Source organism: Sturnira hondurensis, unplaced genomic scaffold (assembly GCF_014824575.4).
Source record: "Sturnira hondurensis isolate 20B ecotype Veracruz unplaced genomic scaffold, ASM1482457v3 Scaffold0001872, whole genome shotgun sequence".
NCBI lineage: Eukaryota > Metazoa > Chordata > Mammalia > Chiroptera > Phyllostomidae > Sturnira > Sturnira hondurensis.
In genome coordinates, this window is record NW_028074503.1 from 41,086,620 (window position 1) to 41,112,371 (window position 25,752).

The 25,752-nt window shown below is 62.7% G+C and overlaps 1 protein-coding gene across 3 annotated transcripts; it reads left to right on the top strand.

Moving 5' to 3' along the window:
- Positions 1-303: 303 nt before the first annotated feature.
- Positions 304-25,124, top strand: CTDP1 (CTD phosphatase subunit 1). Of its 3 annotated transcripts, none has more exons than XM_037036142.1 (13): positions 322-659; positions 5,979-6,062; positions 6,456-6,549; positions 8,211-8,339; positions 9,902-10,052; positions 12,374-12,464; positions 13,298-13,464; positions 13,833-14,822; positions 15,105-15,246; positions 15,665-15,868; positions 19,375-19,537; positions 22,885-23,066; positions 24,406-24,544. In XM_037036142.1, the coding sequence occupies exons 2-13, from the start codon at positions 6,022-6,024 to the stop codon at positions 24,542-24,544; spliced, it is 2,493 nt and encodes an 830-aa protein (XP_036892037.1). In that variant the 5' UTR covers positions 322-659; positions 5,979-6,021. The 3 variants fall into 3 exon arrangements, with proteins under 3 accessions (XP_036892033.1, XP_036892037.1, XP_036892031.1); XM_037036136.1 differs by having other exon boundaries at positions 597-901; positions 24,406-25,124; XM_037036138.1 differs by lacking the exon at positions 22,885-23,066 and having other exon boundaries at positions 304-901; positions 24,406-24,527.
- Positions 25,125-25,752: the final 628 nt, after the last annotated feature.

The window sequence follows — 25,752 nt, forward strand, 5'->3', positions numbered from 1 at the left end:
GCGTCTAATAGAGGTCCGCCGTAATGTGGCGTGCGGTGCATGCCGGGATTCGTAGTTCCCAGGGTGCACACCTCAGCGGGCGAGAGGACGGTAGGTCGGCGGCCCGCATTGCACGCCGGGACTCGAAGCGCCTCTTGGAGACCGCTGTAAGGTAGCGCGCGGTGCACGCTGGGACACGTCGAAAAAGCCCCCTGGGTGTCAGCGCGTAAAGGGACCTGTGCGACTGCAGCACGCGTTGCGTGCTGGGACCGTATTCACAGAGTAAACTGGGCGTAGCAACACTATTTCCGCCAGGGCCAGCCCCACGGGTTTGATCCAGGGTACTGATGGCTGTTGCAGCGTCTGACGGGCCCCGCGTGGGTTTCTGTTTACACACGGGCCTCCTGGCGCACGCACGTGACGTAACGACGTCACACGCTGTCCCGGAAGTCAGCGCGGACCCGGGTGGCGGGTGGAAGCCGGTGCCGGATTGGGAGTCGAAGCGCAACCACCACCGCCGCTTGGGCCGGAGTCGCCGGTCCGCTCGTCCGTCCGCAATGGGCGCGGGACCCTGAGCGCCCGCCCGCCGCATCTCCGCAGCGACCCTACCGGCCACGATGGAGGCGCCGACCGCCGACCGCGTTCCCGCCGAGGGCACCCCGCTGGCGGCCGTGGCGGAGGTGCGCTGCCCGGGCCCCGGGCCGCTGCGCCTGCTCGAGTGGAGGGTGGCGTCGGGGACGACGGTGCGCATCGGCTCGGTGCTGGCCGTGTGCGAGGCCGCCTCCTCCGCGCCGCCCGCCGGGCCCGCCCCTGCCCGCGCCGGCTCCGGGGGCTGCGTGCGCGCGGAGCGCAGGCTGAGGTCGGAGCGCGCCGGTGTGGTGCGGGAGCTGTGTGCGCAGCCGGGCCAGGTGGTGGCACCCGGGTGAGTGTGTGCAAGGGGAGGGCGGGCGGGCATCCTGGGCCAGCAGAGGGGGCGGCGCCGGGCACTAGGCAGGAAAGGGGCTAGGGGTTGTGCTCTGGGGGAACTTTCCGAGGTGGGACTCCCCCGCCCAGCTGTGCGTCTGCGTGCCTTTCTGAGGCTGTATGGCGGCCATTGCTTGTCAATTGTCTTGAGGTGAGTTGTGTTCATTTCTTTCCTGTAATAGGAGCCTGTTCCCAAGACACCGCGTTTGAAAGTTAGGAAAATTCGGGGCGACAGCGAGCGCAAAATGCATTAGCGCGCTGCATGCTTGTCATCGCGCTGTAAACTCTCGGGGGTGTGTACTTCTGATTCTCATAAACCTTGTGGAACGCGGTCGTAAAACCCGCTGTGTTTCTGCGTAGTAGTTCAGGAAGGGGATGCAGCCGGGCGCAGGTGGTAGTACACCTAGGAGAGGCCCAGACGCCCAGGCTTAGTGTTAACCTCATAAAGGGACTGTTTTCTTCTGTTGAGGCGTGTGAACCTGTTGGTGCATACTTCGTGTGCTCTTGAGATCGGGTTGAAGTGCGCACAGGTGTGTGTGCCTGAGACTCCTAGATGTTTTTATTGTCAGGAACAGGCGGGGCAGGTGAGCATCTCCGCCTCGGCGTGGTGATTGGTGCACTGCTTCTTTCCAAGGGGCCACAGTGCATCCCCCTGAAGCTGGGGGGGGGGGGTTCTGTCCACTCCTGTCTTTCATTGGTGGTGCTGCTCCCTGTGGTCTGCTCCCCTCCCCCTAAGACTTGCACTGACTCTCAGCTGCGGAGCTTGTACCCGGTCCCGGAAGCTGATGACCAGAGAGGGTTGGGATAAGCCCATCCTTCATCCCAGTCTTGGTAGCCTTGCTCTTCATCCACTTCCCCTTCTCACCCTTTGGAGATGAAACTGGGTGCCCACACCTGCCCACTGTCTGCCGAGGTGGGGGGCAGGGAAAGGGGTTCAGCCTCAGGACAGAGCTGGCTTCCTTAGAGGGAGGGGCTCACTGTTGACACACTGTGGAACTCTGTCATCACTGCTTTGAAGTCAGAGCTCAGCTGACTTGCTTGGGGCCTAATGAGCTTGTAAATCTGCCATCTGTGCCTGATGGAGGGGAAGCCGGTCCTGATGTGTCTCCTGATGTGTCTCCGTGTAGAACACTCCTGAGGTGAAGTGCTGTCCACTGTGCCACTCTGCTCCTCTGTGCAGAGAGGGCCACCACAGCCCAGGCAGGTCAGTGACAGGACACAGCCAGCGACTGAGGAACTCCATGCGCTGTGCATTGGTGATGTCCATGGGTCCAGAATCAGAGCGACCCAGGGCATTGCCCTCCTGGTCAGCTGAGCCACTGGTCTGAGGGCGGGCTCCCTGTGCAAAGGCGCTTCTTCATGTTTCTGTTGCTTGAGGCCCTGGGATGTCTCGCTGCAGCGGTTCATCACAGGGCTCTCCAAGAACCCGCAGCTGGAGCCAGCGTAGGAGGGAGTGAGCATGGGACACCGAATTGTCCTTGTCACCTTTGTCCCCACCGTCAGCTGTGGCCCTCTCTGGCAGCTCGTCAGTGAGGACTCGGGGGGCATGCTTTACTCAGTGGGTTCTGAACTGTTATTTGTGCTGGGGCCCAAAGTATCCCCAGTCAGGTCAGTGGGAGCCCCCTTGAGCTGGCTGCTCTGATGAGGTCCTGTCGGTCAGAGCACAACCCTGGTTTCCGACACGACCAGTGTTTAGTGCTCAGCTCTCCAGGCCCTGCCCTGGGCTCAGCCACTTCTCTAAGAAGTCCTGCTTCCTTCTGGTGAGAAGGGCATTTTAAAACCAGGATCTGGGTACAGAGCACTCTTGTTTCTCCTGGACTCACTCGGACTCTCAGAGCTTAGGGGAGACCGGGTCCTCCTGCCCAGCGTTCCCCAGTGTGCTCGGGCTCTGCCAGCCGGTGCACCTGAGCCCTTCCCGCTCCCCACCGGAGCGCGCACAGAGGCTGAGGACACCGTCCGGGAAAGTTGGGTGAGTGTGTGTTGTGCGGGAAATACATGGTATTTCCCTGGGCCTTGTGTGAGTATCACTGGGGGGTCCACATGTCAGAGTCCTTTGTGACTGTCACACACCGTCACGGGATGATGGGGCACAGCACGTGGGTAGTGCTGCTTGTGCGTGTGCCCCATGTGGTCCTGTTCAGCACTGAGCCCCAGGCCTCCCCCTAACCCCTCGCCATCCTCTCCAAACTGCAGAAGCTTCAGAGACTGGTCTCAATGGGCCAGCAGGAATGCAGACCTCAGGCAGGGCTGACTGGGCAGCCTGCAGTTGGCCTCAAACTCCCCTTCAGCCAAGATGTACCACCATCTCTGAACACTTAGCACGCCTCCTCCAGTTCAGCAGGGTGGCATCAGGCCAGTGGAACAAGAGGGGTCCTATGGGCTGTAGGTACACAGAGCTCTGGGCTCCCCACCAGGAGAGAACCCGAGCCAACACCCATCAGTGTGTTGTAGGCACCCTGTGCCCCATAGGGGCTTCGTCACAGCCCAGCCCCCCACCCTCTAGATGAGTTACAATGACCAGAGACATCTCTGGGCACGAAGTGTGCCCTGGAGCCCTGACCTGCCTTGTAGAGTGTGGCAGGCAAAACCTCATGACCTGAGAAGAGAGAATGACGTGACTCTTAGTGTAACCAGCAAGTGAGAGACTTCAGAGAGAGGTGAGACTCAATCCACACAGCCAAGAGTGTGTGGGGTCCTTAGTGTGCGTGTGTGCGTGCATGCCTTTACCAGCAGTCTGCCAACTGCTGGTCTTTGCCTGGGACTCAGAAGCCAGGCAGGGCCAGTGCCTCCCTGCTCTCTTAGGGACTGGTGTCCCTTGGGCCCTGAGTTACAGCATGATAGGAGGGTGTGCCACTTGTCACCCAAGGCAGTGGGAGCTGAGAGACCTTGAGGAGGAGGTACAGCTCTGGGTGTTGGGGACACTGGGCAGAGGTGGCCCAGGCAGAGGGAGTCCTGTGCCTGGGGTACCTCCAACAGTGTTTGGGGATGTGTCCTTAGCCAGCATGTCACCAGGTCACGGTGGTCATGGGGAAGTGCAGTGAGGTTGTGCCTGCAGGGTGACAGGCAGGTGGCTGCTGCGCTTGTGTGTGTGGGTTCCCAGGACCCTGAGGATGAGTTAGAAGCCAGCTGGGGGGCAGGCAGTGTCGGGGGAGCTGAGATGGACCTGGGAGCTGTGGGCAGGACTCCCCTGGAGCAGCCCAGGCCCCCCTCGTCCTGCCAGAGGCCCTTTCTGAAAGCCACCCACAGCCCTCAGTTGGCAGATCCCATGGCCTAGGCCTGTGTGCCCGTGACCAGCTGGCACTGTGGGTCTTCTCAGACGTGTACGCCTTGGAAACCACCACCCCTGTCCAGACGGGACCTCTCTCTTGTTTAGACGTGCATTTTGACTTGTCTGGTCTCATCCGTCTCAGTGATCCCGGGCGAGAGGTTTCCTAGTGATTGCACTGAGAACTTGGGGAACTGGACTTCATCAAAACTAAGAGCTCAGCCTTCAAAAAACACTGTTAAGAATCAGAAAAGCAGGCTGCGGACTGGAAACCCATACCTCGTAAAGCTCTTTGACTTGTCATTGGTTGAGCTAGAGACACACCAAGTGTAGCTTCAAGTTCATGTTTCTAGGGGTGATTAGTGAAATCCTGGTACAATTTTGGGAATTCCTGAAAAAACACCCTCCAAGCTGTAAGTTTTAGTTTAAAAATGAGTGAGGGGAGTAAATGCAGACCTGGGCCGGCCGTCTGTCCCTGGTGGTGTGTGGCCTGCACGCGCATGAGGGTCGGTCAACAGAACCGGAGCCAAGTATCCACAGCGTTGGCGCTGTTGCACCCGGGGAGGACTGCGGGCTCTGCTCTGTCACGCCGCCAGCCGCCAGCATCCAGGGGGCAAATGGCAGGTTTTCACCAGGCTCCAGCCGGTCCGTTAACTGGCAGTTGCACGCAGCTTTGGCTTTCGGAAAAGGCCTGGGGCCCCTCTGCTGATTCCGCCACTTGTTGCCAGACGAGTGAGGGGGGCCCCCAGTGGGGAGGGCGCCTGGATTGAGAGCATTGGAAGGGGGTTTGGAGAAGGGGCGGGGCGAGCTGCAGGCAGGGTGGGTCCGTAATGCAGGAGCAGGATTGAAGAGCAGGGTGCAGGTGCTCCTGCAGGGCCACTGAGCCCTGGCAACTGGAAGAAGGGCTGCCCGCGTGTGGCTGGGTGTGGCTGGGGAGCCACCTGGCGGTGAGGGGCAGCTGGGCCAGCGTCCCAAGACTGGACCCAAAGGCCGGCTCTGGAGACCAGAAGGCACAAAACCTGGTGGTGAGAGCTGAGGAGATTCAGGGAGCCCTGAAGGGCCAGCCGGGAACGTGAGGCAGAGGTGTCTGGCCACACCCTGTAAGGCAGGTCGCTTTGAGGAGTGGTTTGGGGTCCAGCGCAGGGCTGGTCTGTTCCTGTTGTTGTTTGTTCAAGGTGGGAAGTTGGGGCTGTCTCTGTTCAGGTGTTAATGACTGGGAAGGGTCCGCCCAGGGAGAGGGATGCCCTGCTGGGGACAGAGCTCTCTGGGGCTGGCGGCTCCCGGGACTGGCTAGGAACACGGGATGGAAATGCGACCCCTGCCTGCACAGGAACTGGAGCTGGGACCAGGATCCCAGCAGACGCGTAGCTGCCTCACAGCCTCTCTGCCCCACAGACCGGGAGGCAGGCATTCCTCACTTGTTCTGTTGTAGTTCCTCATCTGTGCGTGCCGTGTTGGTCCTGAATTATGTATCAGAAACTAGAGGGTTTGAGACAGTTTCCATGTTCCCCCACGCCTCCTCCCCCGACAGGACATTCATCGTCCTGCACCTGCCCTGTGTGGCTCGTTGTGTTTCAGGGGAGACGGGCCCCCGGGTAAAGCAGCAGGCCCCTTCATTTCATGACCAGAGAGCTGGGCCCTGGAGGGGGAGACCTGCACCCAGGCGTGCAGTGGGCCAGGCATCACCCTCCCCTCAGTGTTCTCGGGAGGGTGAGGGGACGCCAGAGTTCCAGGGCCACCCGCCTGATCTCTGCGTTTGCCCCATTTCCAGCGCGGTTCTGGTGCGAGTAGAAGGATGCAGCCACCCAGTCGTTATGAAAGGCTTGTGCGCCGAATGTGGCCAAGACCTGACCCAGTAAGTACCGGTCGGGAGAGAACTCGTGCCCCTGGTTGGTGGGGGGCGGGAGTGGGGGCTGGAGCCAAGGAGAGAGGTCGAGGGCAGGGGCCAGCTGGGGGCCGGCTGCTGCTGGCAGATGCCCTTCCCACACCCCGCACATGAGGCTCAGCCCTCTGGTCCCCCGCAGTCAGGTACGTGTCTGACCCCACCGTGCATGGGGTGGTATCTGCTGGCTCTGTGTCCATGGGGAGGGCTGGTGTCCACGAGTGCTTGGGGCGGCTGGGACGTGACAGTTGGGCCGGTCCCCCATGTGCACAAAGTGGGGGACGCGGTGCAGGTGCCAGCAGCACAGCACGCCACACGGAAGGGAGCGTGTTCGCTGCGGCTGCCTCACAGCTCTCGCTTCCACAGGCTGCAGAGCAAGAACGGCAGGCAGCAGGTGCCACTGTCCACAGCCACCGTGTCGATGGTGCACAGCGTCCCGGAGCTGATGGTGAGCTCTGAGGTGAGTGCTGCCCGAGGATCCTGGGGCCGCTGGAGGGCGGCGGCGTTGCCTCTGTCTCTGAAGCGACCACAGGGGCTGGGGAGGGGCTGGCAGGGCTGTGCTTGTCTCTTCCCCAAGCGGGCTCAGCGAGCAGAGCTGTGAGCCCCAGGCCTGGTCCCAGGGCTGAGTGGGCAGGGGCTACAGAGCGTTTGCACACCAGCGTCACCCACCCCGGAGCCAAAGGGGTCCGCACAGGTGGGGAACTTGGCCCTTTACTGCCGCTGTTCTTCTCGTATGTCCCAAGAGCCCCCGAGTCCCTGACGCCTCGTGTCCTCACACTCTGGGTCTCCCGGGGGGCAGGCGGGTGGGCATCCCCAGGGCAGAGCTGTCGGTGCTTCAGGGGAGCCCAGCAGCCGAGCTGCCTCAGGGCTGCACATTTCTGTGGGTCGGCGCTGCATTGTAGCCATCTTCCTAGATTGTGCTTTTAAGCGATAGACGCCAACTTCATNGGTCCCCAGGGCTGAGTGGGCAGGGGCTACAGAGCGTTTGCACACCAGCGTCACCCACCCCGGAGCCAAAGGGGTCCGCACAGGTGGGGAACTTGGCTCTTTACTGCCGCTGTTCTTCTCGTATGTCCCAAGAGCCCCCGAGTCCCTGACGCCTCGTGTCCTCACACTCTGGGTCTCCCGGGGGGCAGGCGGGTGGGCAAGTCCCTGACGCCTCGTGTCCTCACACTCTGGGTCTCCCGGGGGGCAGGCGGGTGGGCATCCCCAGGGCAGAGCTGTCGGTGCTTCAGGGGAGCCCAGCAGCCGAGCTGCCTCAGGGCTGCACATTTCTGTGGGTCGGCGCTGCATTGTAGCCATCTTCCTAGATTGTGCTTTTAAGCGATAGACGCCAACTTCATTTTTGTGAGAAGGACGAAGTGCCAGATACCCGCCTCTGGTTTCTGCGGGTTCCTGACCTTTAGGCAGACGTGCACGTATGTGTGTGCATGTGTGTGTGTGTGTGTGTGCTCGTGCTCGCAGCGGAGCTGGGGGGTTGGAGAGTAAAGAGAGAAGAAAGTCCTCCATTGTTCCTGCCATTGCAGAGTCGCTGTCGGTCCCCCCCTTTGGGGACAGGTGAGGACACTGTGCACCCTAGGGAGGCCCAGTGTTTGTCCACAGTAGTGACTGCACGTCAGTGGCAGTGAGAGATGCTTGTGACTCAGCCCGGAGTCCTTGTCATGGGCCCAGGCCATCCTCCGGCTGAGCTAGGTCAGACCAGGCCCTTTCAACCCTCGAGGGCAATGGCCGTGCCGTGTGTCTCTGGGACCTCCCAGGTCTCTCCCAAGGTGAGAGAGCCCTGCACTGGGCCAGGGTACCCAGGTGCCCCCCACATGTCTGTTGCCTCATGTCCCAGCTGACCCCCTTGTGCAGCCCACCTTCCCGCTCTCCCCCAAAGCACTGCGGCTCACAGGCGCCAGGTCACGCCACAGCATCCACCTGAGTTTTTAGAGGAGTGACCCCTTTTCGCTCCTCCTCCGTGGGTTCACACCCTTGATGGAAGGGCAGCGTCCTCGGCAGAGTGCTGGGTGTGGGCGGAGCTCACACAGCAGGCTCCGGGGAGGACACGCCCAGCCCCCTCCCGCGAGCTGGGTGGCGTCTTGCACCTGAGTGCACTCGCACCTGCGTTTCCTGCTGCAGCAAGCTGAGAAGCTCGGGCGGGAAGACCAGCAGCGCCTGCACCGGAGCAGGAAGCTGGTGCTCATGGTCGACCTGGACCAGACCCTGATCCACACCACGGAGCAGCACTGCCAGCAGATGTCCAACAAGGTAAGCTGGCGTCTCACACTCCCCGGGGTCCCCACGGCCGGTGCCCCAGCGGCCCCCCAGCTCGGGTAGTCGGGAGACACTCACTCCCAGCTCTTTGTCGCCCAAGCCGCCTGCTGGGCCCATGTGTGGCTGTGTTCGCTGGGGGCTGAGGGCTTGGGAGCAGGCCATGAGGGGAGGGGAGCAGAGAGAGGCGGTCTCGAGGTCCCTGGGAACATCTGCCGTGGTGGGGGCAGTACAGGTGGACACCTGGCTGCAGTGGAGGCTGGACGCCCTGTGCAAGCTCTCCAGGGCAGGGGGGTGGGGTTCAGGGTGGAAGCCTGCCTCCTCTCTGTGATCTGTCCGTGCTCGGCGGGGAGCTGAGCTGCTGATCTTCCAGACCCCCCAGGAGGTTTTGGAGCTGCGAGTGGCTGCTCACAGCCAGTGTCACTCCTGCAGTTGTTCCCATGGAGATGCAGCATCATTGCGGCCGTCGTGGTATTAACCTTGTGGCCATTGCGTGGTGGCATGCAGACACCTTCGGGTGCCGGGTCTTTGCTTGTGCAGAGCTCAGGGCTCAGTTGGGGCAGCACCATGGGAAGGCGTCCCTGGTGGGCGGGCCAGGCCGACTCCCAGACTTGCTGTGCCTTTGAAGTCCGTCAGACGGTGGGAACAGGCTGTAACTTGCAGGTTCCTCAGCCAGGGTGGTCCAGAAAGCGAAAGTGTGCGGCATTGGCATGGCCAGGCCTCAGCGACTGCTGGTGGCTTCCTTGTGCCTCTGCCGCACCTGCCTGTGGGCTGTCCCTCCGTGGGGACCCGCACAGCGGGGGGACAGGGCTTTGCCCATCATCCGGCACCCACCCCTGTGCTGCTGCTGCACCTGGGCACTGCTGGCGACTTTAGGAGGACGCCCTTAATTCCTAACTCGTGCTTGTAAGGGTGTTTTTGTGCGTCGTGGACTCTAACTGCTCAGTTGGGGGAGAGTTTATGGAACTCAGACACCAGAGTCTTTTCACAGAGAAGCCGCATTGTAAGGACTTGGACTAACTGGGACCAAGGAAAAAGTTGACTGAGCCTGAAGTCGTTTGCCTTTTTTCCTTTAGCTATTGTTTAGAGTATTATTACTTAGGAAATTAGTGGTAAGTGGGATGAGAAGGATCAGAGCACACCCCTGCAGAGCGTGAGCTCATTTGCAGGGCGCTGTGCAGAAGCAGGGCACTGTTGCTGCCTGCACCTGTGTGCCGAGGGACTCAGGGCGCTGCTTGGGGGGCCCTGCCGTCAGTGTTTGGAAGCATGGCGTGTGTGGTGTCCCTTCAGACTCTGGCTCTCATCCATCATCAGCGAGAGTGGCTGTGGTGGTCAGGGAAAGAGTGGGTCTGTGGGCATCCTCACCCCCCTTCTGTGACACCGTGGTGGCCTTCGCTGGCACTGGTGGTCTCTGTGCTTGCCTTACCTATCGGAGGTGGTCACTGTGGTTCCCTGGGCAGTTGCCAGGGGTTGTGGCCACAGCAGAGCAGCCAACTTGGCCCTGCAGGTAGGGCGCCACTGCCCTGGGCCCCTCTGCTGACGGCCCCTCTGCTCCGCAGGGCATCCTGCACTTCCAGCTGGGCCGGGGCGAGCCGATGCTGCACACCCGCCTGCGTCCGCACTGCAGGGAGTTCCTGGAGAAGGTCGCCCGGCTGTACGAGCTGCACGTCTTCACCTTCGGCAGCCGGCTGTATGCACACACGATCGCAGGTGAGCAGGCAGCGTGGGCCCGCGACACATGCTGCACCCGGAGCACTGGCCCTGGCCAGCCTCACTGCCCGCAGTGCCGTCCCAAAGTGGGGGGCTCTGTCCCAGCCTCACTGGGAGCCGGCGGGCAGGGTGGCCAGGCCTCGGGACATCGCTACAGCTCGGGCCCCCGGTCTCCTGGTCAGCACCCCCTGCCCTGCGGGTTCCCTCAGGCCAGCCCAAAGGGACAGGCAGCTGTCACTTGTGTCAGGTGCAGCCATGTGCCAGTTTGGAAGTTGGTCAGTACCGTAGATGTCCAGAAAAGGAAACTCTATGTAAGCGAACTTACAAGAAGTGTAAGTGATTGGTTTGGAAGCAGGTCTGCAGCCACACCGTTCACGTCTGTCTGCACTTAACACTTGAGGTGCCGGCAGACAGCTCTCGTGTTGGGCGTGAGCAGTGTGGCGGCGGAGCCTTGACCGGCTGTCTCTGCAGGCGGTGGGCTGTGCGGCTGCACTCTCGCCGTGTGTGCCAGCAGGAGCCCTGGGCAGGGTTATCCACAGTGGCCGCTCGGCTGGGGACAGAGTGTAGGGTCACCTCCTGGGGGCAGCTGGCGTCCGGTCTTGGCTGCTGGTGGACGTGCTGTGTGTGGTGCAATGCAGCCCAGCTCCCTGGTGTCTACCTCGGCACCTGGGAATCCAGACCACTCCCCCGGAAGGGCTTGGTCTTCTCCTGTTGGTGGAGAAAGGAGTCTCCCACCCCCATTCACAGGTGGTGCCTGGGAGGAGGTAGTAATTGTGAACAGGGGAGCAGCACATCACAGTCAGCCATCTGTAGCTGAGATGCAGCACAGGTGCTGTCAGTGTGGGGCCCCCCGGCTCTGGTGGTGGGTCCCCACCTGCCGTGTGGGGACAGCATATCAGGCCCTTTTGGGACAGACCTCGGCGTCCCTGTGCAACTGCCTGCGGGATCCCGGCGTCTCTGTCTCCAGGCAGTGCAGCACGTGGCCTCATAGGAAGACAGTACTAGTTTCAGTCATAGTGCCTGCAAGTGTCCCCATCACAGCGTGTGTGGGACTATGGGCGGCACAGCCCCCGGAGGCCCTGTGGCAGGCTGCACTTTGTGCCTAGAATTCCCACCTTGTACCGCATCTGGACGGGGTACTCCAAGGAGACCGCAGACCCCCTCCTAGTGATGGGGCACAGGGGACCTGCAGCTGCTGTGTGTCCCCCTACCCCCACAGATGCTGGCTGGGTGTCAGGAGAGGCACCCACACAGCTTTGAAAGCTGTGGGCCTTTGGGGACGGGGGTACCCACCAGGCCAGCCGAGGAGCCTGATCCAGGTGTCCGCTGGGGTCTGCAGGGGTCATAGCCAGACGGGGTCAGCAGGTGGCCAGTTCGTACAGCCACTCACAGGGCAAGTGGGCCCAGGCTTTCGTCCTGACAGCTGGTGGTGGTGTTGAACGATGGTGTCTGTAGCTTCCTCCTAATTCTTTTAATTTTGAAGGTTATTGTTTTTCATAGAATGTGTGTTTTCAGGATGATTGGGGCAGAAATACTGTTGTTAGGTTCTTTCACTCACTTTGTCCCAGAGACACTAGTGACCCCCCCGGGGAGCTGCAGGATCGGGCACTGACTGGGGCCGTGTTCACGCAGAGCCGCGTGTCCTTTACGTGCGAGAGCCGACGTGGTGTCTCTCCCGCAGGAGCCAGCGTTTCCTGGTGCCGACTAGCCGACAACTCACGGGTCCCAGGGCAGTCGGGGGGCAGCAGGAGGGGCTTTGAGAGGCCGAGGCAGGGGGTGGGTGGGCGGGCTTTGCTGGTGGCGTCGCTTTGAGGACAGGCGACTCGGGTTGAGGACACGTGCCAGTGATGTCCCACGCTTGAGCCAGGCTGTGGGCAGGGCTGGCAGGACTGTGCCTGTAAAGGCCCCAGATAACCACGGCCATGTTGTCAGGGTGCGTCCACAGGTGCTGCTGAGGTGCCCAGTCACCCCTTTGCTCATCAGTGATGGGATGCAGGAGCCGACACGAGGCAGGTGCCTCACCCAGGGAGGGCTCTTGGCCGCACACGGTGGGCATGTGCCCACGCTTCCTGGGGGAGCGCTGCCAAGTGCCGTCTACTGTCTCTGGTCCCAGTGATCCCAGGCGGCGTTGAGGCCAGTGTCTCCAGAGCCGTGCCCCCAGCACTCAGGAGAGGACCATGAGTGGTCTCACCTGGAGGGGGAGGTGCAGTCAGTGTCCAGGTGGGACGCTCTGTCCGACTCTGAAGTGGGAGCTCTTCACAGTGCCGTGGAGCCTCTGGGGTCTGGGACACCCGCGACCTCGTGCTGCTTCCTTCTCACAGGCTTTCTGGACCCTGAGAAGAAGCTCTTTTCTCACCGAATCCTGTCGAGAGATGAGTGTATCGACCCGTTTTCTAAGACCGGGAACCTCAGGTGCGTCCCCGCCGTGCTGCTTCGGGCTCACTGCTCAGGCCTGTGGTGAGGCCACATCCGGGGTAACAGAGCAGCAGCTTGCTGCTGCCGGGCCGGCCACCGTCTTCTCCACTGTCCCCTAGACCCTCCTTCCACCCCCCGGCAAGTCCCGGTGGCAGTAGCGAGGGCCCAGGAGGCTGGGAGACGGAGCTGGGAGCAGGGCAAAGTGCAGGAAGTACCCAGAGCCTTCTGGGGGCGGCCGCTGTCCACTTGGTCACACCTTGCGGTGCAGCGTTGGCGGAGCTGGCATGCCTCGAAGGCTGCGGGCGTGAGGAGGTCACGTTCCTGTCCACCCTCTGCCGTCCCCACTCCTCCCGTCACCCAGCCCTCCCCCTTCCCGCCCTCTGCGATGGGGACGCCCCACCCCAGTCACAGGGGCTCAGAGAGACTCCCACGGCAAGCTGGAGCAAAGCCAGGCCCTCCCGCCTCTCTCTGAAGGCCCCACCTGGGGAGCAGCTGGCCCCGGCCCTGGCCTTTGGGTGGATAAGGTGTGATTGTCCGCGGCAGTGCCAAGCCCTGGCTGCGGTTTGAGGTTGCCCCCAAGGCGCCCTGGCCTCTGAGGCAGGTGGCTGAGTTTTTCTGTGAGAAGCCCCAGAGTAGTGGGGGAGACTGTCACCCTCTATGTCACCTTCTCGGGGAATGGCATGACCCTGCACCTGACAGAGGCCTGGTGCGGTTTGTGCCTGTTGACAGTTGGCTGTGTGCTGGTCACGTATGAAGGGTTATCATGACATGGAGCGTGTGAGGCTTGTTTGTAAATTGTGCTGGTGGTTCTGACACACGCTCACTTGTAGAAACCTCTTTCCCTGCGGAGACTCGATGGTGTGCATCATTGATGACCGAGAAGACGTCTGGAAGTTTGCCCCCAATCTCATCACCGTGAAGAAGTACGTCTACTTCCAGGGCACGGGGGACATCCACGCCCCGCCTGGGTCCCGGGAGCCTCCAGCAAGGAAGAAAGGTGGGCGGCTGCCTTCCAAGCCCCCCTAGAGCAGGGTGCACACCTGTGTCCTGACTGTCCCCATCTGGGGCAGCTCTGGGTCCAGGGGTCTGTCCGTGTCTCAGGGTTGCAGAGGCTGCGGGGGTCACGTCAGAATGGAAAGCAGGGTGTCACTTAGTTTCAGTTCCGGGTTTTGTTCGTGCTGACCTGGCTGTCTTTGCGGCTCGGTGGGGTTGAGTCAGGTCTGTAGGGTCTGCAGTTCCTGCTGTAACCGCCGTGCTGGGACTGAGGATCCGGACCGAGAGTCAGTGGGGTCTGGCTGCTTTGCTCTGCGTTTTCCTGTCTCAGGAATCACAGTGCCTGCCCTCTCCTCTTGTCCGCACGTGCAGTGAGTCATCCTTCCAAAGGGGCTGATGCCATAGACCGCACTCCAGCCGTCAAGGACGCCGAGGACGGAAGGCCAGTTGCCGGGCTCGAGCAGAGCAATGGCCTTGGGAAGTCCACAAGGGAGGTCAATGGGGACATGGCCTCACCTGGCTCGGTGGAGGAGAGGGGCCTCCGGCCTGTCGCCCGCACCCCCCCGGCTGATGACAGAGGGCCCCCAGCCTGTGCTCAGGAGCAGGGTCGGACCTTGGCAGAGAAGCGGCCTGCCCAGGGCTTGGCAGGCGGTGACCTGGACTTCGACTTGTCCAGTGACAGCGAGGGCAGTGGCGAGTCCGAGGGCCCGTCCTCGGCCACCTCTGATGGTGAAAACGGGGAGAAGGGTGGCCAGAGGAGGCCAGAACCCATGCGGGACGCCGGGCGGACCGGGCAGCAGGGCGGGCCCACTGGCCCCGGAGGAGAGCGGCCCACAGGGGCAAATCACTGTGGGGAGCCGGCACCTGGCGTCCACCCGGACCTGCAGGAGGAGGGTGAGCGGGACAGCCTCTGTGGGCTGGCGGGTGGCGCCTCGGACAGGAAGGAGGCCGAGACGGAGTCCCAGAACAGCGAGCAGTCGGGCATCACGGTGGGCGAGTCCCTGGACCAGAGCGTGGAGGAGGAGGACGAGGACGAGGAGGACGAGGATGAGGACGACCACCTGGTGCACCTGGAGGAGATCCTGGCCCGCGTGCACTCCGACTACTACGCCCGGTACGACCGCTACCTGCGTGGGGAGGTCCCCGACGCCCCCGACATCCGGAAGATTGTCCCCGAGCTCAAGAGCCGAGTGCTGGCAGACGTGGCCATAGCATTCAGCGGGCTGCACCCCACCAGTTTCCCCGTGGAGAGGACGCGGGAGCACTACCACGCCACAGCCCTCGGGGCCAGGGTGCTCCCCCAGCTGGTGCTGGACCCCGACGCCCCAGACAGGGCCACCCACCTGATTGCCGCACGGGCCGGTGAGTGCCCGCCAGCCTCTGACCTCCCCCAGGCGGGGCAGCTGGGGTGGGCTGCCTCTGGGCGGGCCTCTGCCATCTCTCAGCCAGTGGCAGGGCTCCGACTGCATGTGGGATTTCCAGGCACATCTTCCTGGTGATCACGTGCTGGTGAGATCCTAACAGGGCAGGTTCTGTGCCTGCCCGCCTGGGCCTCTGCGTGCACGGGGCTGGGGGTGTCCTGGGCGAGGGCCGTCCATAGAGGCCCTACCCCAGGACAGCAGGGCCGCTGGCCCCTCGTTGCAGGTACGGAAAAGGTGCGGCAGGCCCAGGCGTGCGGGCGGCTGCACGTGGTGAACCCCGACTGGCTGTGGAGCTGCCTGGAGCGCTGGGACAAGGTGGAGGAGCAGCTCTTCCCACTGAGCGAGGACTACGGCAAGGCGCCGAGGTGAGCCACTCACGGACGCATCCCACCAGCGGGGAGAGGGCCTGTTTTTCTGGGGGCTGTCGGTGGTGGGTCACGGCTGCAGGCAGGCGTGTGAACCACACAGCCGCTACGGAACCTGGTTTGGGAGAGGTTGGGCTGTAGTGAGGATACCTGCGTGCCTGTTTTGTCTCCTGTGTTTCTTTTTCTGAGAGATGTTGAGAAAGGCTTCCGGTTCTCCGTCAGTGTGAGTGTGGCCCTCATAGGAAAAGCCCCGGGGTGGGTAGGAGAGACCAACAGTGCGGTCTGTGCGGGGGCCTGCGTCCTGCCCCACACCGGCACTGGGTGTCCATTGGAGGGATGGCTCTGCTCACGGCCTTTCTCGGGGCCCCCACGTCCACAGTCAGCCCAGCACTGTCTCGCGGCTGGTTCTCACCCACAGGGAGGACGGCCCCGCAGCCTTTCCCGACCGGCAGGGTGTCCTCCCAGCTGCCCTGTTCCATCCGACGCCTGTGCACCCCAGGGCCCAGCCCAGCCCCGATGTGCGCATCTACGACGCTAGCACTGGCAAACTCATCCGAAAAGGCGCGGCCGGGCCCGGGCCCCCCGGCTCCCTGCAGGTCCACACGGAGCACTCATCCTTCAGGTACATCCAGCTGGGCTCGCCTGGGGGGCTGGGGGAGGTGGTGAGGGGAGTCAGAGCTGTGCCTGATTCTGGGTTGGACTCCCTGGCAGCCAGCATGGAGCCACCCCCCGCCTCCTGCCCCCCCCCCTTCCACATCCGACCTGTGTCTTTTGCACTGTCGGGTCTCAGACTGAACAGGCAGGTCTGTGGTTCAGTCTGTGTCCCCAGGTGTCAGGGACCTGCTCACACAGGCTCAGTGCTGCCTCCACGTGCCGTCTTGGCCGACTCCCAGCAGACGGTGGGCCTGGGGGGCTGACCTGACCCCTGATGGCATCGCTCTCTGGGTCTGGCCCTTGCACAGGGCAGGAGGTGGCGAGAGGCAGACGGGTGCTGGGCCTGGGCCTGGCGGTGCAGCCTCCTGGCCACCTGCCCACCTCACTGAGCCCAGCTGGCAGGTGGGGCGTTGTGGGTATGCGTGGACGTGGAGGAGAGAGGCCCAGGGGACCGACACCCATGTTTCCTCGGCCTCTGTGGTGCGGAGGCAGGCGGTGTCCAGGGCGGGCCTGTGTCCGCCCGCTTCCCTGCAAAGCGCGGCCTGTGCTTGTTCTCCTCCGTGAGTTGTCCTTGAGGGGCGGGGCTGTCCTCACTTCTGAGGCCCCCATTTAGGGGAGATCGGGTCAGTGTGGGGTGCACTTGGGCTTTGCGTTTCTGCCCCTCCGAGTGTCTGGCTCTGCTTTGCCCTGGAACAGGACACCACGCTCCTACTCCGGTGACCTCACAGCCAGGGGTGATGGCAGTGGTGGGGAAGGGGCTTCACCAGCAGAGGCGTCCAAGTGGTGCCTGGGGGGGCACGTGCCAGGTAGGGGCAGCATTCCCCACTCTGACATAGGCCGATTTCTCTGTGCTCGCACGAGAACAAGGAGGGGTAGCCACTGGCCTGCCGGGACAGCCAGAGCCCAGGGGCCATGATGGCCCCACGTGGACGTCCCCTGAACCCAGCAGGATGTTATAGCACCGTGGCGTGGCCGTTCAGGTCAGGGAGGGGGGAGAATGGGGGCCCCCGCTGTCTGGGACTCAGACTTTGAGAGCAGGGGTGATGGGAGGTGGGACCATGAGGCCGACAGCACTCGGACTGAACCTCAGCTCAGCACCCACACTGGGGACCCAGGGGACATGGGGCAGGGTGGCTGCTCTGTGCAGTCAGAGCTCCACACACAGCTCCCAACTCCCCCCAACGCACGTTGACCCTGGCACCTGCTGGGGGTCCCCCTCTGGAGCAGTGTGGGTCAGTGCACATGGTCAGCCCCACTGCGGTCAGAAAGAAGTGCAGGTGCTGATTGGAGGGAGTGCATGTGTGCAGCCCACGCCCAAGTCCTGCAGGGGCCGCTGTGTGCTGCTAGACTGGCCCGAGTGGTTGCTGGGGGGACTCGGGTGGCCAGCCTTCCTCTGGCGGGAAGAGGGCTGTGATTCACGCTTTGAGCCTGAGGGACAGAGTCTGGGCGTGACCCCAGCAACTGCCACTCCCGTCCCAGACCCTGTGATTCGGTGCCGAGGGGTTGGGGTTTCTGTTCCAAGCAGGTGCTGCTCTGCCGGGCGTTGGCATTTGCTTCGGAAGCAGGGTGTTGGGGGGGTCTGTGTGTGGAAGGGGTGGTGCCAAGGCGCAGTCTGTGAGTTGCAGTTTCACAGTGGTTTCCAGAATCCATGGCAGTCACACAGCCCCTGCACTGTCTGTGTGAGCAGTTCTTATGTGTTAAACCTGGTCTCCACACTGATGAAAGGGAAACCACAGCGGTTGACTTCTCTTAAACATGAAGAGCAGCCCTGGCTGGTGTAGCTCAGTGGGTTGAGCGTGGGCCTGCGAACCACACGATCGCGGTTCGATTCCCAGTCAGGGCACATGTCTGGGTTGCAGGCCCGTTCCCAGTGGGGGGACACATGAGAGGCAACCATGCATTGATATTTCTCTCTGTCTCTCCTTCCCTTCCGCTCTAAAGATAAATAAATAAAAATTTTTAAAAAACATGAAGAGCAGAGGCACGCAGTTGCCTGAGTTGTTTGGGATACGTGAAAGTGGGGTACGGAAATGGGTTCTGGAGGGTCAGCCTTGCTGCAGGCAGGAGAGGGCCCTGGCCAGTAGGTGGCGCTCCAGGACAGGGACAGGGCACCGCCCGCGGTCTTCTGGAGTGGTTGCGGTTCGGTGCAGGGCCAATAGTGCACGTGCAGCCACGGCTGGATAGACCTTTCGCCTCGGCCCGCTTTTCTGAGGAAGACACCCCGCCCGCTGCACTGGACTCTTAACGAGCCGGTTTTCAGTGAAGTTTCCTTCTTTTTTCAACTCGGAAGCCCAGCATCCCCACAGTAAGTCACTGCACTAGCCTGGGCGTAGACTCCGCCATGGAGCCGCCCTTTGCCTCGCAGGACTGGCCACGTCAGAGGCCCCGAGGCTTTTCCAGAACCACCGTTGTGCCTGGTTCCCGCCTGCGCCTCTGTCTGGCGCCTCCAGGGAGCCGTGTTCTCCTGAACTTCAAGTGCCCCGTGAAGTTCACATGCACTGGGGGGCTGTGCGGCGAGTTCTGCGTCCCAGGTGATGGGATGTCCGAGTTCTGTAAGGAAAGAGGGATCCCTGTCTTAACCTCCCCCACCGTGCAGCCTGGAAAGCCCAGGGGCTCTGAGCAGTGGGGGCCTGCGGGGCCTGGGGGTGCTCTCGAAGGCTACTCCCAGGGGAATCGTGAGTCCAGCTGCCGCCCCCCAGCCCGAAGGCGGGCCTGTGTCTCGTCTCAGCGACACAGAGGGGGTGCTTTTCCTCGTTAGGGGTTTTGAGACAACTTAGGCGCGCAGGCCCCCGTCACTCCCGTGGCGGGCAGAGACCGTCCCCACTCTGCTCCTTGTCCACGCCCTCCTGCGGAGTCGCCTGCAGAACAGAGGTTCCCACGCAGAGAGGGCTGTCTCTTCCCACCTGCGGGGCTTGCAGCTCTGTGCTTCCGTCTCTTGTGCGGTCCGCCAGGGCCGTGGATGGAGTGCAGGGGCTGCCACCCACACCCTGGAACGTGAGCACCTGGGCCAACGCTGAGTGTGTCTCGGCTGCAGTCGGGGGGCCCACCCCCTCGTTCCCAGAGCTTCGTCTCAAGTGGGCGCGGCTCCCTGAGGGCTGTCCTGTCTCTGAACCTCAGCGTCTCGGGTTTTCTGTCTCACGGCTCGGACACATTGGAGTAGTTTCCAATTTTAAGTCTTACCGCTGGTTTGACCCTACTTTGAGGATAAGTAACACTTCCTGCTGGTTTCTGGGAAGTTTTTTGTCTTTGCTCTTCCCATTTTCCCTTTGTTAGGAAATGAGTAAAGCCGCATGGGTGCCTGGGAGCGGGGGAGGGAGCTGGCTCTCCGCTGGCTCAGCCTGCACAGCCCAGACAAGGAGCAGACAGTGCATGTGCATGCGTGTGCACCTGCCCCAGGTCAGGTGTCTGATTCAGCACGGGAACAGGGACCTCCAGCCGGCCTCCCTCATGTGGGCCCTCACCTCTTCCTTGCAGAGCTGTCCATCCCCACCAGCCACAGCTGTTTGGGGAGGAGCCAACAGGAGCTCCCGACGCCGTGCGGCCCAGCCCTTGTCGGAGACAGCGGCAGCCCAGCATGTCCGAGACCATGCCGCTGTACACGCTGTGTAAGGAGGACCTGGAGAGCATGGACAAGGAGGTGAGCCGTGTGCCGGCCCCAAAGCCCCGCCCCACCCCCTCCTCAGGGCACCTGACAGGGTCCCGATGTGTCATTGATAAGGGGGTGCTCCTGGTGTCATGCAGGTGGGGCCGGGGTGCTGCCCATCCCTGGTTTGTCTTTGAAAACCACAGAAGCTCTCACACCAGCTCATCCCGGTCCTGCTCAGCCCACGTCCTTGGGGACACCCATGGCCCTTCTGCCCCTCACTGCCTGTCAGGGGCCAAGCCCCTGGGGGGAGGTGGTGCCATCGGGGTCTCTGTAGGTCGTCAGGGGGAAGTCCTACCCCTCTGGCATCGGATCCCAGAAGAGGGGAGAGACGCCGGTGGGCAGAGACCTCCCAGGTGGTGAGAGGGCCAGCCGCACCAGCCGAGTCTCACTCTTGCGAGCACTGCATTGCCCCAGGGTTGGCAGGCTCTGGGAAAAGGGCTACATTCCAGAATATTCCGAGGAAGTCAGAGGGACACAGAGACGTGGCTGTGCAGCTGGGCCCTGGGCCAGGTTGGGAGGGGCTGGTCCCCCCACTGTGGGAGCTGCAGGGCTGCTGTTTGTCTCCCGAGGCCCGGGCCGTCTGCTGTGTCTCAGCATGACTGACACGCGAGTGGCCTGGCCACCCTGCAGTCAGCACCAGGTGTGGCCGAGCGACCCTTTGGGGCAGGTGCTCATGGGCCAGCCAGTGAGCTCGGAGACTTGGGGCTGGTGGTGGCGATCCCCAGCACCAGAGAACCCGCGTCTGCATGTGGAGCATGTGTGTGTCGGGGGCGGGAGCCGTGTGGTCACGGATGTTCCAGACACCTTGAGTGGGAGACACGTGCGGCTCTCACCCCGACGGAAGGGTGCCTGTGAAAACGGCATGTCGACGTTCTGGTTGCAGAAGTGCAACACATCCCGATTTACTTCTCACGTCGTGGAATGCCCGTGTCTGCAGACTGCTGGCTCGGTCAGCCAGTGCGGGGCGGCACCCGGACGTGGGGTGAAGTGTGCAGAGCAGAAGGGGGAGAAGGTGGGGCCCCTTAAGGGCTTGGGGAATGTGGGGGACCACAGAGGCTGTGCACGCTGCCTTCCCTCGTTGGAAAGGCTGAACCTCCACGTGTCTGTAAGCGCTTCTGTCCCGTGAGTGAGGGCGCAGCGCCAGAGGAACAGGGGGTGTTCCTCCGGCAGGAGAGGGCTGAGTCCACGCTGGTTCCAGACACCTTTGTGAAGGTGGCATCGGGCCTCACAGGTATCTGTTTCCTGAGGCCAGCGCCTAGAACCCTGTTACTGGCTGTCCCGCCTAGGCGGCGGCCCTTTGCAGGAGGCGGTGCGGTCTTCCTGAGCACCTCCCCCACCTGCATCGGCACCCCCATCTCTGCTCTCAGCCAACACTCACAGCGTGCTCGTTTCTGCGAGGCTCGGGGAGGGGCCCCCTGTCCAGATTCCCCCTCTTCACAGGTTCTCACCAAACACAGGAAGCGGAGGAGGGGGTGCTGGGACCAGGGGCTGAAATGGAGCCTGAGAGCTGTGTGTGGGGTCTCGCCCTGGGGACAGCGGCGAGCCCCCCCGCCCCGCTTCCAGGTCAGTTCCCTTCGTTCTGGGGTCCCGTGCCCCTCACCGGGTCGCTGGAGACGTATGCGGTAGCAGCATATGTGTGACCCAACTCGGGAGGATTTCAGTGGCTAACTCAGTAAAGGTGAATTTTGTTTCTCCTCACACACCTGCTTTCAGATTTCCGAGATTTTAGCATATTTCCCTTTGCCCTGTAAAATGACATGAGGTGAGCAGCTGCCCGCAGGTGACTCAGAGAGAACAAAGTGGCCCTTTCACACAAAACGCCCGGGACGCCGCCGACACACGGGCACCATCTGTGGGGGAGCGGGAGTCGGGGCCCGAGTGTGAGGCCGGCTCCGTGGCTTTAGTGTCTCTGACCAGACGCGTCTCTGCCTTGAGAACGGCTGGCCCCCTGGCCGGGGCCCGTGTGCTGGTGCCAACAGTGAGGTTCGTCCGTGGCCGGATGCGCTGTGGACCCTGGGCCACCTCGTGGGCCCTGCGCTGCTGGGACGGGACTGAACCGGTCAGACTTAGAACAGCTGGTTTTAGTCCCTTCTGTTCTCTTGAAAATGTGTGATGCAGTGAAAGACTTCAAGTATTTCAGGGCGAAATGCAGTGTTCTAGCAGGAGGCGTGCTTATCGATACAGTAACGCGCCCAGTGAAGACACCAGGGGGCGCCGGGCCAGTGCCCTTGATGCCAGCAGGCGCCACCATGGGCGCCACTGGCAGATCTGTCCAGCGAGGCCCTGAAGGCAAAGCCTCTGCCTGCCCCGGGTGGTGGCAGTGATCAGAGCTGGCTCTGGACTGTCCTGACCTGTCACGGGTGGCTATGGTCCCACATCACCCAGAGGGGCTCCCGTGACCAGAGCGTGGATGTCCACTGCAGGTGCTGCAGACACTGACGTCCAGACCCCCGGTGGAAGGTGCTGTCCCATATCAGGTGCCCCAGGCTGTGGCCTCAGCCCTGACAGCCGTCTGGGTTCCCATGTCCCTATGTCCCCGACTCGTTCCGCCATTGGCTGGACGGCTCACCTTTGCAGCTGGTGGGGGGTTCCCAGGCGAGGCCCAGAGGCTCCAAGTGCAGGAGCTTCTGTCCCGCAGAGCAGGGGACCCCACCGCCCAGCGCATGGACATGCCCTCCCACCTGGAGAGCCCGGACAGCCTCCGTCAGCGGGGCCAGGGGCCTCCTCGCGGAGGTGTGACTGCCCGTCCACTGCATCCACAGCCCCCCCACCCCAGTCCCCGAAGGCTGCAGGGGGCTGAGGGATCCAAGCTTGTTACCACAGCCTGGTCTTTCTGGTGACCAGCTCTGTCCAGGGGCCACCAGAGTCACACAGGGACAGAAGTCACTGCTCTTGCCCAGGAAACTTCAGGGTTTTAAGAATCCGCACTGGGAACCGGGACAGAATCCGGTCCGCGAAGGCCTCCTCGTTTCACAGAGGGGACCCGCTTGTCCAGTCTCGTCATGGGGATGTGCAGGGTCACTGGGTGTTGGAGTTTTGTCCGTTTGCCTTCCTGGGAAAAGCCAAACCACCGTCACAGCTGTCCCGCCTGAGCCCCCGGGCGGTGGTGGCAGTGTCCTCTTGCCAGTTGAGGGCTGGCATGGGGTGACGGAGTGCCTGGTCACCATCCTAGGTGTCCGGTGTGGCCGCGCTGGGCCCCGTGCGGGAGCGTAAAGCCGCATCAGACACGCAGCCCACGGGCCGTGCTGCAGGCGTGTCTGCTGCGAACGAGAGGGGCAGCACCTGCCTGTGGGGTGCGTGGCCGGCGCTGGGTCCGCAGCAGCTCTTGGTCCCCACAGGTGGACGACATCCTGGGCGAAGGCAGCGACGACAGCGACAGCGAGAAGAAGAAGCCGGAGGAGGAGGAGCGGGAGGGCAGGGCTGCGCCCAAGGAGCCTGAGGCCCCAGCGGCCCCGAGGAGGCCCGTGCCGGAGTCCAGGCCGCCCAGTGAGAGGGGCGTGGCGGACGGCCGGGGGCCCAGGTGAGGGTGGGCCCTGCGGGGGCCAGGGCAGCCTTGGGCACTCAGAGCAAGCGGAGCCACAGAGCACGGGAGCCGTGTTTCTGTCTGCGGCGAGGTGAAGCCACCCCGGGTGCCAGTGCCTGCCTGTCGCCGTTGGCCCCGCTCGTGCTGGCTGAGGCCCGATGCCATTGGCAGCACATCCTGCCGGTTCTGGGCGGCCAGGCTGCTCAGAGGCGGCCGGGTGCTGTTGAACACGACTGTGCTGTCCCAGAAGGAGTCGGGTCTGTCTGTGCTTTTGGGCCAAGACCCGACTCACCCCTGCCCCAGATCAACAGCCGCCAGGCGCTGTCTTCATGTATTTTTTTAAGACTCCACTTATTTTAGAGAGAGGGGAAGGGAAGGAGAGAGAGAAACATCGCTGTGTGGTCGCCTCTTGTGCCCCCACTGGGGACCTGGCCTGCAGCCCAGGCCTGTGCCCTGACTGGGAGTCAAACTGGCGACCCTTCGGTTCACAGGCCCGTGCTCAGTCCACTGAGCCGCACCAGCCAGGGCTGTGTGCAGATGTTAACACACTGCCTTGTGTTGTGTGGACATGTGTTGCACATCTGCTTGTGCCAGGTCTAGTGTCATGCCTGTCCCAGGGGACCACTGTCTCAGCACAGTCTTTGCAGGAGACCCTTTGGGGTTGTGACATGAGGCTGCTCTGCCTGGTCCCAGGTGGGGATGCAGTCAGGGCAAGGTGGGGTTGCCTGGCACCCATTCTCAAGGTGTGGCTGAGTATCCCTGGCGCAGTGGGACATCAGGGTCTCTGAGGCCTTGGGGAGAACGGCGAGCATCTGTGGCTGGTGGGGCTCAGCGAGTCCCTCCTGAGTCTGCAGGGCCTGTGTGGTGGGCAGCCGCGCAGGCTGCTCCCAGGATGTGCCTGTGTGGCTGCCATTGAGTGAGCATCACAGTCACGGGTTTTGCCTGAGGACACCAAGAGCCACAGGCTCCCTGGGCTGGGCCTCCACTCTGTCTGCAAGACTCGTCCATCATCCGTGTGGCCGGGTAACACGCTCGTGTGTGGGGGCTCCTTGTACAAGCCACGCTCAGCAAGCAGCTGTGTGTCAGAAAGGGGAGCGGCGGCTCCAGGGTGGGCTGGACTGGCAGGTCACTGGTTCTGGCCAGAGCCCGCCCTGCCTCCCCTTGGCCCACTCCGGCAAGTGCTCCCAGGGGGCGGGGCCCAGCAGGTGGCCTCCGCCTCGCCTCCGCACTGGGGCCGGCTTCCGAGTGGAGGTTGGACGCCCCTTGGCATCCCCGCGTCTGCCGACAGCCACAGGGGGCACATGTGCCAGTGTCTCAGCAAGTACTTCTCTTTCAGGGGCCACAAGAGGAAGCTGAGTGAGGAGGATGTGGCCAGCGAGTCCAGCAGGGCGTCCAGCTGTGAGGACGAGGAGGGCAGCAGCTCGGAGGCGGACGAGATGGCCGCGGCACTGGAGGCAGAGCTCGACCTCGTGTGACCCCTGAGGCCTAAGGTGGACCAGCCTCAGCATCCCGTGCCGGCCCTCACGTGGGGTTTCCTTCTCTGCAGAAAGATGTGTATATTTTGCAAAGCTCCATGTACAGAAACACGTTATTTTGCAGAAATGGGTGTTTTGAGAAGTTTTACTACCAGGAAGCATGGGCCATGCCAAAGATCTCGCAGAGCCGGGCTGCGTGGGACTGGGGCGTGGTTCCCGTTGTCGTGCGGGGCTCGGGGTGTTTTCCTGGGAACACCGCAGCTGACAGTCCAGGTGCAGGCGGGGAACCTGATGGGACGTGGAGGTGCAGGACGTGGCAGGAACCCAGCAGCCTGTGCTTTATCACGTGGAAGCTCCTGGATGTTCGGGGTTTCTGAGAGGCGTCCACCAGTGGACAGGCCTGGGGGCGCTGCGGCCCCTACCCCCTCAGGGCTCGTTTCCACGTGGTGCCGGGTCCCTGGCACTTGGCCCCGCGGCCGTCTACTCTCGCTCCTCAGACCCGATGTGACATTTTGTACATTTCCTACCCGACGCCCCGCGTGGCCGTTCCTCCATTTAATAAAATCCTTTTTGTAAGCTCTTCTGTCTGGTGCGTTTGTTGTCACAGCGAGTGGGTCTGTCCTCGGTCAGAGAGCTTGTGGAACAGGGCACGCCCCGTGCCCAGAGGTGCCCAGGTGAAGGGCCACTGTGGGGGGGTCTGTTCTCAGCTGACCGTGGCTGTGGGTCCCTCTTGTTCAGAGACACTACTCAGAGCTTGTGGTGAGGCACTGGGCATGTGGGGGTTGCTGCCAATGCTGATGACTCCATTCGTGAAAAATGAGACGTAAGAACCTGCAGAAACGGCAGTGCTGGGCACAGGAGCCCCTCGCTGGCAAGCTGTGGGACAGTGCTCGGCACATACAGGGGGTCAGCTGGACGTCTGGGCCCCCCATTGTCCTGAGGCCCCTGGGCCCCTCCTCCGATCCTGCTGCGCTTCGGCTGCCAGTTGAGGACACAGGAGGCCACGAGCATCCGCAGCCCAGGATGCGCCTGGTCAGGGTGGTCGCTCCAGGCCACCAGAGGGTATGTGGGACAGCGGCCCAGCTGCCATCCCCATGGGGGAGCTGTGTGGCCCCCTGTGAGCAGCGTGGCCTGCTCCTCCCCAGCAGCTTGCGTCTCTGGGCATCGAGCCCCTGGGACCCCGAGCGTTCCCCGACCTCAGCAAAGGG

Excerpts from the sequence above, each read along its gene's own strand:
- CTDP1 (XM_037036136.1), top strand. The coding sequence starts at position 597 with ATGGAGGCGCCGACCGCCGACCGCGTTCCCGCCGAGGGCACCCCGCTG. Across the intron at positions 6,550-8,210 it reads AGCTGATGGTGAGCTCTGAG|CAAGCTGAGAAGCTCGGGCG; the intron begins GTGAGTGCTGCC and ends TTCCTGCTGCAG. Across the intron at positions 19,538-22,884 it reads TGGAGAGCATGGACAAGGAG|GTGGACGACATCCTGGGCGA; the intron begins GTGAGCCGTGTG and ends TGGTCCCCACAG.